The sequence below is a fragment of the Temnothorax americanus genome, unplaced genomic scaffold (assembly GCF_048541705.1).
Source record: "Temnothorax americanus isolate GAGA-0224 unplaced genomic scaffold, ASM4854170v1 Scaffold53, whole genome shotgun sequence".
NCBI classification, from domain to species: Eukaryota; Metazoa; Arthropoda; class Insecta; order Hymenoptera; family Formicidae; genus Temnothorax; species Temnothorax americanus.
The window spans coordinates 605,806-623,344 of NW_027509688.1; the positions used below are offsets into that span (position 1 = coordinate 605,806).

Sequence of the window (17,539 nt, forward strand, 5' to 3'; positions counted from 1 at the left end):
TTAAACAAAAAGTACATTATTAATTAATTTCTTATTTTTGACATTATAACTTAAAACAACAAAAAAATGAAAAATTTAAATATGTATAAACAAACCTTTCCTAATATGGTACCAGTTTTTCCTCGTATTAATTCCATACAATCTGGATTGCGCTTCTGGGGCATTAAACTACTGCCAGTAGAATATTTATCAGCAAATTTGACGAAATTAAACTCCTGAGTGCTGTATATAATCAAATCTTCACAGAAACGGCTTAAGTGCACCGCTGATAATGATGACCAAAATAGAAATTCAGCTAAAAACAATAAAAGAAAAAATAATTTTAGTTTTATTTTATTACAAGGTATGTACCTTACTATACACTTTATTTTAATACAAATTACAAATTTTTGATTAATTTTAATTTTTAGTATTAAAACATTTATAGTTTTTAAGTAATTCAAGTTTTTTAAACTTGAATTAAAATCCGTACTTTCCAAGTTAAGAATTTAAAAGATAAATTTTTTGAAACTTGTAAATTAAAATACGATTATTAGAGAAATAAATAAACAAAATTGTGTTCTTTAATTAATTTTAAATAAATCCTATTTTAATAAAATGTTAATTCCAAGCTTAATTACAAAGACTTACGGGGTACTGTCCCCCCGTTGTCTAAATAAAACTTTATGGTTCACTGATGCAGGTAATAAAAACATGAAAGTATAGAAGCATATAAATAATATTTTATTTATTTGAAATTAAAATATCTCTTTTAAATTAATAACTTTTCCAAAACTACTTATAGTAACTATATAATACTATATAATAATACTATATAGTAACTATATAATACTACTATACAGAATAAAAACTACGAAAGTCAGTACGAAAGTAATACCTCCTAATTTTTTTTTCAAATCTGGCGTTATAAAAAATGTGTTTCACTGAGTTACTTGAAGTTTTTAAATGCACAATTGTAACGTGACATTGTGTATCCATCATCTAAAATAAAATATTTGATTTGTCCATACTGTGAATTACACGTAAGAGTATTAATTACGATTAAGAAGGAAATCTTTTTATATTGCACAAACATTGAGAAAAATATGAACTAAAAACATTGATGTAATATTATAAACAAAAAGTACTTATTATTAAAATTCTTTGTTTGACATATTACACTTAAAATAGAAAAAAAGTAATTTAATATATGTAAAACCTTTTAAATATGGTCCAGTTTTTTGTATTTTCCATACATCTGGACTGCGACTATACGGGATTAAAGACCAAGTAAAATATAGAATCATTGAAAAAGTAAATTTTAGTTTGCATTAGAATATTTTTTTTTTTACAGAACGTGCTTAAGTTCCGCTGATATTGCCTCAAAATCGAATTATAAAACAATATAGAAAGACAAAATTTTGTTCATCTCATACAAGGTAGTACCTTACTATACACTTTCATTATACAAATTGAAAATTTTGATAATGATTTAATTTTTACGTATAGTTAAAAAATGTTATAGTTTTAATGTATATCAATTTTTTTAACTTGACATTAAAAATCCGAACTTTCTCATTATAGATTTAAAGAGTCAAATTTTTGAAACTTTAAATTAAAATACGTTTGAAAATATAAACAATTGTGTCAACATTAACTTTTAAAAAATCTATTTTAATTTACTTAAGTCCAAGGTTCAATTACAATGACTTACGGGTATCTTGTCACCCACTGTCAAATAAACTTTTGGTTACTGATGCAGTAATAAAAAATGAAATATAGAAGCATATAAATAATATTTTATTTAGTTTGAAGCTATAAAAATATTATGTTTATTAATCACTTGTCGCAAAACTACTTGATGTCCATACATAAATGACTTAATAGTAAAATATAATAGTAATATATAATACTATATACAAGAATAAAAAACTGACGAAAGTCAGTACGAAAGCTAAAACTGCCCAATCTTTTTTGCAATTGGCGTTATAAATGTGTCAAGAGCCTAGTGGCTCGGGCGTTAACTTTCACCCATAGAGAGGAAGTAGACCTACCCTTATGAAAAAGTACACTCAACTTTGATGGTTAACACCCAAATTTGAGTGTTAAAACTAAACTGTTGGATCTCTGCAAGGATCTCATTGGACAAAGATCCTCACTAGATTTTGTCCCTAATTTTAAGTTGGCTACATTGTACCAAGGAAGAAGCGCTCGGCGCGAAATACATTGAGAACGTTACGAGCACGATAAGAGTGTGCATCTGAATCCCTTTCTTCTTCACCTTTTCCGGAATAAGTTTGCTAGTCGAAACATTGGTCCTTCGAGCCGGATTGAAGGAAGAAGTAAAAACAGCAAGGATTCAAGTGTCAATATCCGAGAGTGTGAATTTGAAGCCGCTTCCAGTAAAGGAAAAGCGAGCGGCTGTTCTCCAACGTCGAGAAGACGACGTATAGCCGCCATCTTTTCTCGCTCTCGGGCGGGACATCGCCGTTCCCGCTGATACTAAGCAGCAAGCTTCCGCTGTCCTCCATCGTCGAGAAGACGACGTACAGCCAGCCCCTCTCTCGTAGGTGAGACATCGCTGTTCCCACCGATCCTGCAAGGATCGCCACTTCATCGTTGAGAAGACGACGCACAGCCGGCCTCTCTCTCTCGCTCTCAGGCGAGACACCGCCGTTCCCGCCAATCTGAGTGGCGACCAGCCGCTGTCCTCCATCGTCAAGAAGACGACGCACAGCCGGCCTCTCTCTCTCGCTCTCAGGCGAGACACCGCCGTTCCCACCAAGCTGAGTGGCGACCAGCCGCTGTCCTCCATCGTCGAGAAGACGACGCACAGCCGGCATCGCAGACTTCGCCAGCTCGTAAGGTTAAACAATTAAAATAGCCCGAGGGTCAGTATTCATAATTTATAATAATTACGTGCAACAAATAAGACAACGGGTCAATATTTATAAGTAAATAATAGCGTAGTAGCGATAACAATTAAAATAGAATACCATGGCCGAATTACCGCAGTTAATTATGAAAAGAGGTAGAGTAAAGGCAAAACTCACTGCTTTTAGAACTTTTCTCACAGCAATTGAAACAGAACCACATAAGCGTGCGGAATTAGCCAGCAGAATAGAAAAGGCTGAAGCATTGTGGACTGAATATGATGTGATTCAAAATGAAATTGAAGATTTGGACGACTCAGACGATCAATTAGTACAACGAACTGAATTCGAGGATTCTTATCATAAACTAATTAGTAAAGCTCGAAATCTCACAGTAGGAAATCAACCTGTTCCAGCAGTCAATGTACAACCAGGTATGCCACCTAATCCGCTAGCAGTTCGACCTATCGTTAAGTTGCCCAACATAGATCTTCCTAAATTCGATGGTACCTACGAACGGTGGATACCGTTTCGAGATTTATTTGAATCCCTCATTGCATCTCATGTTGATCTATCTCCAGTTCAAAAATTGCATTATTTAAGAAGTGCATTAAGCGGCGAAACTGCAAAGGTAGTATAACAGCCTTGGAAATAAATAATGATAATTATGAGGTAGCAAGGCACTTGCTAAAGCAAAGATACGAGAATAAAAGACTCATAGTTCAATATCTTATTCAAAATCTAATTGATCTGCCGATTATTAACAGAGAATCTTATATAGATCTTAGATCTTTAATAGACCGTGTCGCAATGCACACAAACATTAACGAAGTTGGGTCAGCCGGTGGAAAGCTGGGGTACCTTGTTGATTCATATAATTTTGCCTAAGATTGATAAGTGGTCTCGAAGAGAGTGGGAATTAAAAAGGTCTAACATAGAAGAGTTTCCTACCCTAACAGAATTTTTACAGTTCCTTACAAATCGTGGTGCCTTTCTGGAATCAGTGAGTCGTGCCAATCGTAATTCTAACGATAATCGAAGCAATAACAAGACGCCAGGGCATGGCAAAAATACTTCTCAATCATACATCGCTTCAAATACTTCGTCATGTTTAATATGTTCTGACAATCACAAAACACACGAGTGTAATATATTTCTTGGAATGTCAATTGCCGACAGAAATTCTGAAGTAAAAAAAAAAAACGTTTATGTATTAAATGCCTTAAGACTTTTCACGGGAAAAATTGCAAAGCCCCTAATTGCAAGCAATGCAAAGGCTATCATAACACGTTACTGCATATACCTAGTTCTTCAGATATAAAAGTATTAAGCAACCAAGATACTAGTTCTAAAGTAGAGGATAAAACAGTTTCCGCGGTTGCCAATCAAACACAAGCTCAACTTGCTATTGCTTCGAACTCAGGCTCAAGCGTAGTGTCGGTTAATCATTGTAGCGCTCAAAGAACACCGCAGGTTTTACTCTCTACAGCTGTCATATTGGTGCGCGATGGTTACGGAGCCCTACACGAATGTCGTGCTCTTCTCGACAGCGGGTCGCAATCCAATTTTATTACGAAGGATTGCAGCAGAATATTAAATTTAAGGCCCGAAATTATTGATACGACTATTGTAGGCATTAGTAATTCTTCAATAAATGCTATGCAGCAAACATGCACAACAATTAAATCACGAACAAGTGCATTTCAAGCTAAACTTTACTTTGTAATTGTTAATAAGATTACTGAACGCCTGCCAACGGCAGAATTGCATAAAAGGAAATTAGAAATCCCCCCCGACTTGCAGCTAGCTGATCCCGAATACTACACTCCGGAGGACATAGATATTTTGCTGGGCGCATCCATCTTTTGGGAATTAATCTGTAATCGTCAAATACGACCACCAGGACAAGCACTTATATTGCAAGAAACTTTGTTTGGATGGATTATATCAGGTCGCATTCAGTCTAACGAAGCTCCATCAAGCCGCAAAACACATTGCAATGTTTCTGCAAACTTGAAGCTTAGCCACTAACTGGAAAAAAATTGGGAGATAGAAGAATCTAATCAAAAGGTGCAGCTTTCCAATGAAGAAAATAAATGTAAAGCTCACTTTGTCGCTACTCACTCCAGGTATGAGGAAGGCCGCTTTATTGTGGAATTACCATTAAAAGGTGACATAGAAGAGCTAGGTGAGTCTTATTCCATAGCCGAAAGACTGCTAAAAGCTTTAGAACAAAGACTAGAGAAGCAAATTGACTTGAAGCATGAATACCACGAATTCATGCATGAGTATTTGAGTTTGGGTCACATGCAAGAAGTACCATATGAAGAGATTGACGATTCACCTGCGTATTATATTCCGCATCACGCGGTCATAAAAGAAGATAGTACCACTACTAAGGTAAGGGTGGTCTTTAATGCATCTTTCAAGACATCATCAGGAAAATCGCTGAACGATTTACTCATGACCGGACCAAATATACAGGACGATCTATTCGCCATTGTAATACGTTTACGTCAACACCAATACGCAATGTCAGCTGACATTGTTAAAATGTATCGCCAAGTCAAGGTCGCTAAAATCCACCATAAATTGCAGCGCATACTCTGGCGATAGAAGCGTGGAGAGCTGATTAAAATATATGATCTAGGCACTGTTACATACGGGGAAAAAAGTTCTTCATTTGAAGCCATCAGAAGCCTTCAAGAAACAGCGAAGCAAAAGCAAAAAGAGTACCCAGAAACCGCCAAAATCATACTTGAGGATTTTTATGTAGATGACCTACTAATTGGGGACGATGACAAGGAGAATTTAAAACAAAAAAAGCGAGACATTACGACTGTACTGGCTAGTGCAAAGTTCGAGCTTAGGAAGTGGAAATCCAACGTTCCAGAAATTAGCGATCAACCCAGTAGTGAATCCACAGTCATGCTAGGTGAAGCAACAAAAATACTAGGACTATGGTGGAATACAGTTTCAGATACATTTTATTATAGACTAAAATTAGAAAGTCAGCAAAAAATCACAAAGCGTCACATATTAGCGAACATCGCACAAATTTACGACCCTCTCGGTTGGTTAGGACTAATAGTGGTAAAGGCCAAGATAATTATGCAGCGCTTGTGGCAACTAAAAAGCGGTTGGGACGACCCCTTAAGCGACGAAATACACACATTATGGACACAATAGAAATCAAACATCTCCTGTCTAGAGTCTATCAGTATTCCTAGAAGAGTAATCGGTGACAATCCAATCAAAATAGAATTACATGGATTCTGCGATGCGTCCGAAAGGGCCTATGGCGCTTGTCTTTATATTCGCAGCATTTCATCTGATTCCATATATACAGCAAGACTGTTATGTGCTAAATCACGTATAGCACCCATGAAGAAGATATCTTTAGCCAAGCTAGAATTATGTAGCGCCGTTCTCTTGGTCCGTTTAGGTGAAAAGGCCGATCAAGCATTAAATATCCATATAGATGAAAGACATTACTATAGCGATTCTCAGATAACACTAGCATGGATCAGCCACGAATCAAGTAGGTGGCCTACGTTTGTAGCAAATAGAGTGGCAGAAATCCCCCATCGCGTCGCGAATCAAGTACAATGGCATCACATAAAATCACAAGATAACCCAGCTGATCCATTATCAAGAGGAATCAATCCTGAAAGGCTAAAATCTGTAAACATATGGTGGGAAGGACCCACATTCTTCCATCATAACACAGCGATACCTCCGTACGAGTGTAAAAATGCTGCAAAGGACATACCTGAAGTTCGCACAACAAGGGTATTCACACTACTCAGCCACACAGGACCCCACAATTATAGAAAGATTTTCATCTTTTACAAGATTAAAACGCGTAATAGCATACTGCTTTCGCTTCAAGAATAATGCTTCAAAAAATGCCGTAAAAATAGACAGAGATTTAACAGTTAACGAAATTAACACAGCAATAACTGCGATTATTAAAATATGCCAAGCAAATGAATTTCTGCAAGATTTACATGACCTTCATAAACAGTCGCGTTTAGATTCTAAAAGTAAATTAATAACATTGCATCCCTTTTTAGATTCGGATGGGCTCATTTGTGTGGGGGAAAGGCTCCATCGCGCACCGATAGAATATGCTCAAAAGCATCCGATTATCTTACCGAACAAAAGTCATCTTACAAATCTAATAGTTAGGGACATTTATTATAAAAACTTGCACGCAGGACCTCAATTAATTTTAGTCACCATGCGCGATAAGTATTGGCCATTGGATGGCAGAAAAACAGTACGTCGTACTTTAAGAAACTGTATTGTTTGCTTTCGCACGAAGCCTATAATAGCAACTCAACTAATGGAAGTTTACCTTCAGTCTGCGTGACACCAGCCAGACCATTTTTAAACACCGGAGTAGATTACGCCGGTTCCTTTAACATAAAAATCTCGCAAAATAAAACCGGTAAAGCGTATCTGTGCTTGTTTGTATGTTTGTCGACGACTAAGGCAATACACCTTGAATTGGTACCCGACTTAAGCACAACATCATTTCTCAACGCGATGAAACGCTTTATTGCTCGTAGAGGAAAATGCTCTATTTTATATTCAGACAATGGTACCACCTTCACAGGTGCTAACAATCACTTAATGGAGTTAAAATATTATTTACTCAAACAGTCTACGCAGACACAAATACACGACTTCCTAGCGGAGCAGTTTATAAAGTGGAAATTTATTCTCCCTTACGCCCCACACATGGATGGAATGTGGGAATCCTCAGTTAAGCTAGCGAAAAATCATATGCAAAAGATTATTGGTACAACTATATTAAGTTTTGAGGAATTATACACGATCTTGACGCAAATAGAAGCCTGTCTAAAATCAAGGCCTTTTACGCCCATTTCTAGTGACCCCGCGGATCTACAAGTATTGACTCCCGGCCATTTCCTTATGGGTGAACCACTTAACGCGATTCCGGAGTATGACGTAAGTCAGTTGCCTACAAATCGTTTAACGAGATATCAGTTGCTTACTCAAATTAAGCAAAATTTCTGGACACGATGGTCCAAAGAGTACGTGGCTCAACTCCAACAACGCGTCAAGTGGAAGTTTTCCAATACGACAAATATAAAGGAGGGCACAATGGTGCTTATCAAGAATGAAAATACTCCTCCAATGTCATGGCCTCTAGGTCGGATAGTAACTGTACATCCAGGGCCTGATAATCTGACTAGGGTAGTCACGATACGCACAAGTCGAGGAATGACAAAATGAGCTTTATCTAAAATATGTATCTTACCTATCAAAGAGAATAAAGTCATATGAATAAGTCGAGCTATTACTATAGTTATATAAGTTTAGTATTATTTTCTGGTCATGTAAAAGCTAAGCATTATCTACGGTTTATGTTAAGGAAGAATTTTATTTATGTATCTATTACTCGCAAAACATGCGTCTTTATGTATGCGACCATACGACATTCGTTTTCTTTTATATATGCGATATTCTTAATAAGATCCGCTCTTTCATGTATTATTATTTAACTATTGTATTGTAAACCTTCCGCTTTCTAAGGGGGCAGGATGTTGGATCTCTGCAAGGATCTCATTGGACAAAGATCCTCACTAGATTTTGTCCCTAATTTTAAGTTGGCTACAGTGTACCAAGGATGAAGCGCTCGGCGCGAAATACATTGAGAACGTTACGAGCACGATAAGAGTGTGCATCTGAATCCCTTTCTTCTTTACCTTTTCCGGAATTTAAGTTCGCTAGTCGAAACATAAACTTACGCCCAAATTTGAGTGTTAAGTCTTAAGTTTAGTGTTTGTCATCAAAGTTAAGTGTCAACACTTAAATTTAGGTGTATATTGAGTGTTCCATTAAAGTTTAGGTAAGTTGTGGGTTTAATCCTTTGTGCGTGAGCGGAGGAAGGATCGAAGTAGAGGCGCGTGAGCGGGGCTAATTTCCAAGTCAGTTTTTTGTCTATTTACAAGTATATTTACAAAGTATATTTATAAGGCGTTTAGGAATTCGCGAGTCACGGTTTAATTCCTCGAAAGGCGACGCTTATTCCGCGAGCCACGGTTCTCGCCGCACGAATTATTGCTTAGCGGATAGCGACGGGTTATTCCGCGAGCCACGGATCGCGCCGTCGTCGAAGGCTTTACGCGAGTAATGAACAGCCTTCTCGAATCGCACGAAAACTGCTTGACTTGCCACTAAGGACGTATTGGAACCGAGTGCTGGGCGCGCGCGGAGGTTCGGGCTTCTTATATCAACGCGTCACGCATGCCCGGTAACGAGCCGAACAATTAGTCTAGCCAATCGGTCGACGACCCACTGACTTGTCGTTCGATTTGAACTCAGCAAATTTCGGAGTCGGCAACCAATCAGCTGTTTTCGCTGTGGTCATGCGCTCCGTCCCGAATGTTTACGTCGCGTACTGACACAAAAGGGATAGAGCAAGCACACGCGGAAAAACAAGAGATCGTTTCTCGGCTTCTCGGAGATTCCCAGAATAACGTCGGTTGTTCCCGAAATAATGCTAGGCTTAACCGAGAATTCTCCTCGTGATTATTCACGCGGGATTAAGGTTCAATTGCGAACATCCTTAATAAGAAGCTATACTGTAATCGCAGAGCGTGCAGTCACACCAGAAAATATTGCGTGCAGGATGAGAAGAAAAACGCCAGTATCTTGATTGAGTAGCAATGCCTTTAATACGTTAATCGGCTACTGAGGTTTTACAAAGGTGTGTGCCGATGGACAAAAGACAATGAAAGAAGTCCGCGCGAATACGGTTTTTAGAACTATAGAAGCAGAGCTACCAACCTATCATTTTTAGTACAAATTACTATACTTATTACTTAATGAGTGTATATTGGGAGTTTGTTCTCAATGATAAGTGTAAGTTGGGGATTAAACCTCAATGTGTAGGTTGGAGATTGATCCTCATTGTTGGATATGTTAGTTTGGTGTTAACAGGGTGTTAACCTTTAATGTTCTATGTCGATTTAATCAGTGTCCCCATGATCCCTTCATCGTTGGGTATCGTTTAAATGTTATTGTGTTAATCTTTGTTAAGTGTCAATTGACGACTTGGTTTATTAGAAAAGTGTTTCAGATAAAAGTTGAAAGGTTTGAAGGGGGCCAATACACAATCTTATTGGATTTTGGATCCAGGACCTGTATTGAGCCCAATAGGGCCTAAGTCGAATTTTTTAAATGAAAACCTTTATTTTTTATTGTACCACCTTTCTCTATTAATTAATTTGAACTTTTGTTTGAAAAATTCTTTTATTTGCTTAATACTTTTTAAGATATTTTTTCAAGGAAAACTCAATTTAGTTTGTAATATCTTGATGATTGTTTGCCAGAGAAAAAAGTGGTACAGAGGACTTTTTAACTTAATTTTATATCAAAAATGTGCTGTTGCAATAGTATACTCCAAATTTTTTAAATATTTGTGTATGCATATTCTTGGAGTGTTTACAAATATTTAAAAAAATTGGAGTGTTATTGCATCAGCATATTCTTAAGTCAAAGTCAAGTCAAAAAGTCCTCTATACCACTATTTCCTTTTTTTTTTAATAAGTGGTTTGGCAAACAATTATCAAGATATCATAAGCTAAATATTGAAAAAATTACCAAGTTTTTTTTTGAAAATATCTCAAAAAGTATTAGGCAAATAAAAGAATTTTTTAAACAAAAGTTGTTTAAATTAATTAATAGAGAAAGATGGTACAATAAAAAATAGGAGTTTTTATTTTAAAAATTTGACTTAGGCCCTTATTGGGCTCAAAATCTAATAAGATCGTCTATTGGCCTTTTTCGAACCTTTCAACTTTTATCTGAAACACTTTTCCAATAAACCAATACTTTCTGAGATAATTGGTGGAAATAATTGGTACACGAAATAAAACCTTATTATATATACACACACACACACACACACACACACACACACACACACACGCGCGCGCGCGCGCGCGCACGCACGCACGTACGCGCGCACGCACACGCACACGCACACGCACACGCACACGCACACGCGCGCGCACACACACGCGCACACACACACGCACGCACGCACGCACGCACGCACGCACGCACGCACGCACGCACGCACGCACGCACGCACGCACGCACGCACATATATATATATATATATATATATATATATATATAACAAAGTCGGGTTAGTTACACCATTTATAACTCAAGAACGGCTGGACAGATTTTAATGATCTATGATTTGTTGGATTCGTCTCCGCCCCGAATAGCATAATAACAAAAGCAAAAAAAAAAGGAAAATACCGGGGCCGGGGCGAAGCCCGGCGGGGCATGCTAGTATATACATATATAAACTTTGCATAGTGTGTGGTGATGTTCTCTTTTGCGGGTATGTATTATCGGCGGAAGCGAATTGAGAACATTTAAATATGGGGTTTATTCTCTTTGGGTGTTACTTTTATTTGAGGGTTCATATTTTTAGGTTATATACCATCATTTTTAAGGATTAACCATTAATTGAAGGTTAACTATCACTTGAAGGTTAACCATCATCCAAAGAAAAACCCTTAAAGTTGGGTGTGATTTCAGACTGCCAATTGAAGGTTAATGCATATATATGAATATTATTATATAAAATATTGTAGATATCTTGCTTCCGGAGATTCGATGACATCAATGTCCTATCAATATCTTGTGGGAGTGACAACAGTGACATACTATAATACATGAAACTTGCAAAATAATTTGGGATTATTTGTCTCCTTTTGTTCTTCAAAGCCAGGTTGAAGAAAAAGACTGGTTAGATATTGCCAATGATCTCAATGAAAAATGGAATTTTATTCACTGTATTGGAGCCATAGATGGCAAGCACGTTATTATTCAAGTGTGTAAATTGTTACTGTATAATATAACTTAAAAAGAAATACAATTAAAAATAATTCTTCTGATTTTTAGTGTCTTAATAATGCTGGATCAGCATTTTTTAATTACAAAAATAGTCACAGTATAGTACTCATGGCTATCTGCGACGCAAATTACATTATCCGTTTTGTGGATATTGGGGCTTATGGCCGAAGAAGTGATGACGGTATTTTTAAGGACATGCAGTGCTATAGGAAAAGCGTTTGATGAAGGTCGAATGATTATCCCACAGCCAGCAGCGATTAGGGAAGGAGGACCTATTTTACCATATTGTCTTGTAGGAGACGAAGCCTTTTCTTTAATTTCGTACTTACTTCGTCCGTATCCGGGAAGAGGTGGACTTACACCAAAACAAGATATATACAATTATCGTTTGAGTCGTGCAAGACGAATAATAGAAAACACATTCGGTATAATCGCCAGTCAATGGAGAATTTATAGAAAACCAATTATCGCCAGTCTTAAGAATGCAAAGCTAATGGTTCAAGCAACTGTTTGTCTCCATAATTGGCTTCGCCGACAGGACAATGATGTTAACATGTATGTTCCTCCATCTGTGGTCGATGCCGATGATCCACATTATCCAAATGGCTTTAAGCCAGGGTCTTGGCGAATTATCATGGAAGATGGATGTGCTTTTAAGGAAATTTCAAACTGCGGATCAAATACGAGTTCAAAAGAAAATATAGAATTTCGAAATAAATTTTGCCATTATTTTAATAACGAGAGAGCAGTACCGTGGCAAAATAATAGAACTAATTAAAATTTAAAAAAAATGATTTTTATAATGTAAAAAATTTGTGTAATATTATATAATAGATAAAATACTAAGAAATATAAATAAACATTTTTTGATTACAAATAATTTTTTATTACAAAAACCTTTTTCTATAAAAAATATAAAGTTTCCATATATCACAAACTATTATATGTATAATAAACTTATAAATATTATAAACTATATATTATAAACTTTAGTCACTATATATTATAAATTCAGACACATTCTTTAATTAATACTTATTTAATACTTGTAAAACTAAATAAAGCTACTTTGTCAGTCGGTAGAAGAAATAAACGGCGGCTATTTAATAAGGATTATTTTTTTTAGCATTATTAAGCAATTGCATCACTTGCAGCATTACGTCGTCCATAACCTGAGGATTGATTTCTCGTAATTAAGCAGCAACAAGGTTACCATACAAAGCTGCTTTGCCAGAGGGTGGTGGCGTAGGAGGCACAAATGGTGGTACTAATCGGTTGATTTATAGCATCAATTAATCGGTCAAAATTGGAACCATCTTCGCTATCATCTATGCTACTGTAGCTACGTTTGTGATTACCTACAATCATTTAAAGATATTGTATTTTTGTACTTTTTTTTTAATTACATTTGTAAATTAAATAGAGTAGCGAAAAATTGAAAACACAAAAGGTAAACATTTTTAAATCTCATTAAAAAATAAAATTTCACAAATATTAATTTTAATTTTTTATTTTTCTTTAATACTTTTCATAAGAAAATAATTAATAAATCAACATACGTGATCCACGATCACTGCTGCTGTGTTCATCAAAAGTCGTATCATTAGACTCTTCGTTGGGACATGTTGTGATATTGGTTACAGTTCTGTAACATACAGTTTAAATTTACATGCAATGAATATAAACAAATATGTACTACTGCATTAAGATATGTTTGTACGCTCGTTATTTCATAGACCACTTGGTTTCTGCTGTTTATTTTTGTACGTCCTATAAGTATCGCACAATGACTTCTATTTTTTCTTCATAGTCGCAATGTTTATTGTATCTAAAAAAAATACAAAAATATGTTTAATGGCTCTCTACTTAATCTTATCCCACTTAATTATAAGTATAGAATATTACCATTCATCGCTGTTTTTATCTCTTTCCATAACTTTTTTTTGGCTTGCATAGTTCGTTCACCAAGAGGAAGCTTGAAATTCCACAGCGGGGGGCGTTTATGTACTTCTTTGATGAACTGTTCTTCTTCCAAAATTTTATTATTTCGCCAATTGCTCTTGGCCCCTTGGTTTGCAACCTGGATGGTATCTGTTACGATCGCCTCCTTACCGTCTATTAAACTTTTGCGTATTATCTGACCGTTTTCTACACATTAAAGTATTCATGTTACTTGTAATGTTACTTATAAAATATACAATAATGAAAAAATGTTATTAATGTTCACCGGTATAAGGATAAAAATATAAATTTTCATCTATATAGTATTTGTCATATCCTTCCAAACAAGGTGAATGACTTTTTATTTCTTGTTCAGTAACAATAGTTCGCACATACCACAAGTGTATGAGGGCAACAGAATTTCCTAAAATATAAGAAACACAATTATTAACACATCCTAGTTTACACCGTGCGACCTGATCGTAACCTGACCTATGCCCTGACCTAAAATAGGCTGCTAAACTAAACGTTTACACCATGTAGACCTATGATACTTTTGGTCGAATATAGATAAAAATCCAGTATCCAGTATCTATTGGTACACTCTCTGCACTTTAGGCGGTCTTTAGGTCACCTGCGTTTACACGCGCTACGTCGTGTGGCCTAATTTATGTCAGGGCACGCGAAAAAGAGACCTGACCCAAGCGAGGTCGCAACCGTTTACATCGTCGCGACCTATCGTGTTTAGGTTGAATATAAGGTATAGGTCGCGGCCTAAACGCACGGTGTAAACTAGGCCATTAACAAAATTAATTTATCTAACAAATAAATAAGAAACAAAGAGCAGTCTAACCTATGTTTACTGTATGTATATAATATATACTAACTTCGTTTGTATTTTCGGGTGCTTTCAATTGATTAAACTCTTCAGCCATTATTTTGTCTTCTTCTTATGCACTTTTAATAAAAATAATTTAAATTTTACCGTTGCTTCAAGACGGTGTACACAAGACCGTGGCAACCGTGGCTTCAATTCGCTAAAAGTTGGACTGTGTCGAACTTTATTAATGCATGCAAGTCAATGGAGCTTAATGCCTTTTTTTTTCTAAATCCTGCATGACGACATCAGCGACTATTGGCGATAAAGGTGATCCCATAGGTGCACCGAAAGTTTGTAAATAATTTTGTTAAAGATGAAATATGTAGAAGTTGAAATGAATTCAAGCGCGGCGATTAAATTCTTTTTGAATTGATCAATTTTGCACAATTCATTAGAAGATTTTACCATGCAATTACACGAATTTTTCAACCTCGTTAACGGTAACAATAAGTCGGTCAATTCGATTGTTGACAAAATATCCATGTTTTTTTACGTGAACCGACGTGCACCCCCACCCACCCTTGCTTGCAGGGGAGGGACGGTAGGACATATTAGCAAATTATTTCTCTTAGAATTAATGTGACTTTATAATACCTAGAAAGAAATATTAAAATTGTGAAACTTCAATTTATTGCTATTTCTTTTGAACCAATGCCGTTCTCCACTTTTCTCTTGCGTGGAATTACTCTGAAAGACCCCCCCCTCCTATAAAATTAGTGTAACCTTTAATACATATTTACCCATTTTTCATTACTCTTAAATAAAAATGTTCACAACCGTTAAATTTTCATGGTAAAAATATACATTAAGTTAGCCACCTTCGATGACTTTAACTTTGACATACCTATATTATAGAAGTCACCCTCCTGAGTAACCTTCAAACTTTATAATACCTAAAAAAAGTATTAAAATTGTGTGAAACTTTAATTTGCTATTTCTTCTGAATTAATGCCGTCCCCCACTTTTTTCTGGCGTGGAATTACTCAGAAAGACCTCCCCTATAATATATTTAAGTGGCGATAAAATTGGTGAGGTGTAACCTTTTATGCATATTTACTGAAATAATAATTGTTCAATAATTTTTTGATATCATTAATTATTTATTTGATTTAAGTTGTTTATTTAATTTAATCAATTTTGTATATCTTTATATCAAAAACATCATAAATTCAACGTTTTTAACTAATTATTACTGACTTTGTTACTAATTGCATCACAACCACAGTACGAACTTATTGACAAAAAACAACAATGCTAACAAACAACGGATGTCACAACTTACCCTACTGATAGGTTAGCTGTGACACTTGCATCGTTTATTGTTCAAGTGTTTGTACACTACTGTTGCACATGAACAAAGCAAAAGAAAACGTAGAGGATCTAAATAATTAGAAAATGTTCTTTTGAATAATAGTATCATCTGTCCAGTGGGACCAGTAACTTAGAAGATACATGAAATTTCCAAAAAGTGACAACTAGTCCCGCTCTCCCCTACAAGATATTGTTACATTATTTAATCTACCGATATTTACTAGTTTTTATCTTAAATACGCATTATACTTGTAAAACATACCGACAAAATCTCGATCTCCAACAGCATGCATACTATTTTGAGTAATTTCGTCAAATCCAAGTTCTATTGCCAAAAACTGACGATTGATTGAAAAAGGATTTCCTGCTATTGCACCACTACCAAGCGGTAAAATGTTCACACGTTTACGCACTTCTAATAGTCTTTCCAAGTCTTGTTTCATATACCATGCGTAGCTGAAATTTAAGAAATTAATAATGAGATTAGGCTCAATTTTAATTATGAGTTATATTTATAGATATTATATATAGCAAAGTGCCATAATTTGTCAAATTATAGCAGCCTGATTTATCGATCTGATTTGCCTGCTAAGTCGATAATAATCAACGCGCATACAGTTTGTTGGATTATCCATTGTCCTTGTTTAGCAAATAAATGTTAGTGCTCCTATATGAACGCGCCGTACCGCGCCTGTACTACGTGTATCACTATATTAGTCCGGTGTTGTTTTTTCGGATTATAATACAAAAATTAAATCATAATAAAGAAAACTAATCTTAAGTTTAGTGAACTTTACTCTGATATAAGCGTTTGCCTCAAGGGCAATATATATATATTTTAACCCTCCATATATATATATATATATATATATATATATATATATATATGGAGGGTTAAAATATATAATAAGAAAAATAATAACCTACTGACACAACGCGCATATCTAGAAGACGTTTTATAGACGTTTTAAAAAAGACTATCAAAAGATGTTGTTTCGGTTACAATATCTAAATGGCACGGATAGGACAAGGCATATACTCAAGAAAAAAGTTTCACTATGTATTAGGTATTTGGTACAAAAATAATTGTGGTTTTTAATCTTTAACTTCAAATGTGAATACCTCGGCTCATTGAATGGTCTACGTTAAGTATTTGTGCAACATCTCTAGTGGTTTTCAATGGATTTGCATCGATAATGCCTCTTAATTAACCATTATCAACAACTTCAGGCCGTCCACCCGCTTCATCTTCTAAAGTCTAAACTTTCGTTTCCGCTATGGAATTTGTGAAATCAACGCTGAACTATACGTTTCTTGACGGTCCCTTAGTTAATATTGCGTGCAGTTTCCGAAGCTTTACTCAATTTGAACTCATAAGAAAATCGAATTTGCTCTTTTTCTATCTTTAATTTGATAGTTTGCAATAACTTCGTATATACACTAGAAAGGACAGCATTTGTTTAATGAATAGAGGGAAGTCAAAACTTTACAGTGATACATCACGTGCACGGTCTTACATACAGGCAGAGAGAAACCCATGGTGGAAGGAAATAAGGTGAGGCAATGCGCATCATGAGTTTCACAGCCAATAGAGAACGCCGCACAGTTGTCGGCCATTACTAGCGGTCATTCAAACAAATAGGAA

The 17,539-nt window shown here is 35.7% G+C and overlaps 1 protein-coding gene across 10 annotated transcripts in view; it reads right to left on the reverse strand.

The window, feature by feature from the left end:
* The window catches only part of Argl (Argininosuccinate lyase), a 70,281-nt gene that overhangs the window by 15,929 nt on the left and 36,813 nt on the right, over nucleotides 1-17,539 (reverse strand). For 8 of the 10 annotated variants that reach the window (XM_077419289.1, XM_077419287.1, XM_077419290.1 and 5 more), the window contains 2 exons: nucleotides 16,157-16,350; nucleotides 96-295 (listed from right to left, as the gene is read on the reverse strand). In XM_077419289.1, the coding sequence (XP_077275415.1) occupies nucleotides 96-295; nucleotides 16,157-16,350 (394 nt within the window). Of the gene's footprint in view, nucleotides 1-95; nucleotides 296-12,787; nucleotides 13,121-13,321; nucleotides 13,591-13,667; nucleotides 13,911-13,989; nucleotides 14,128-16,156; nucleotides 16,351-17,539 lie in introns of those variants that run through there. The other 2 variants (XR_013258935.1, XR_013258934.1) reach the window with 2 other exon arrangements.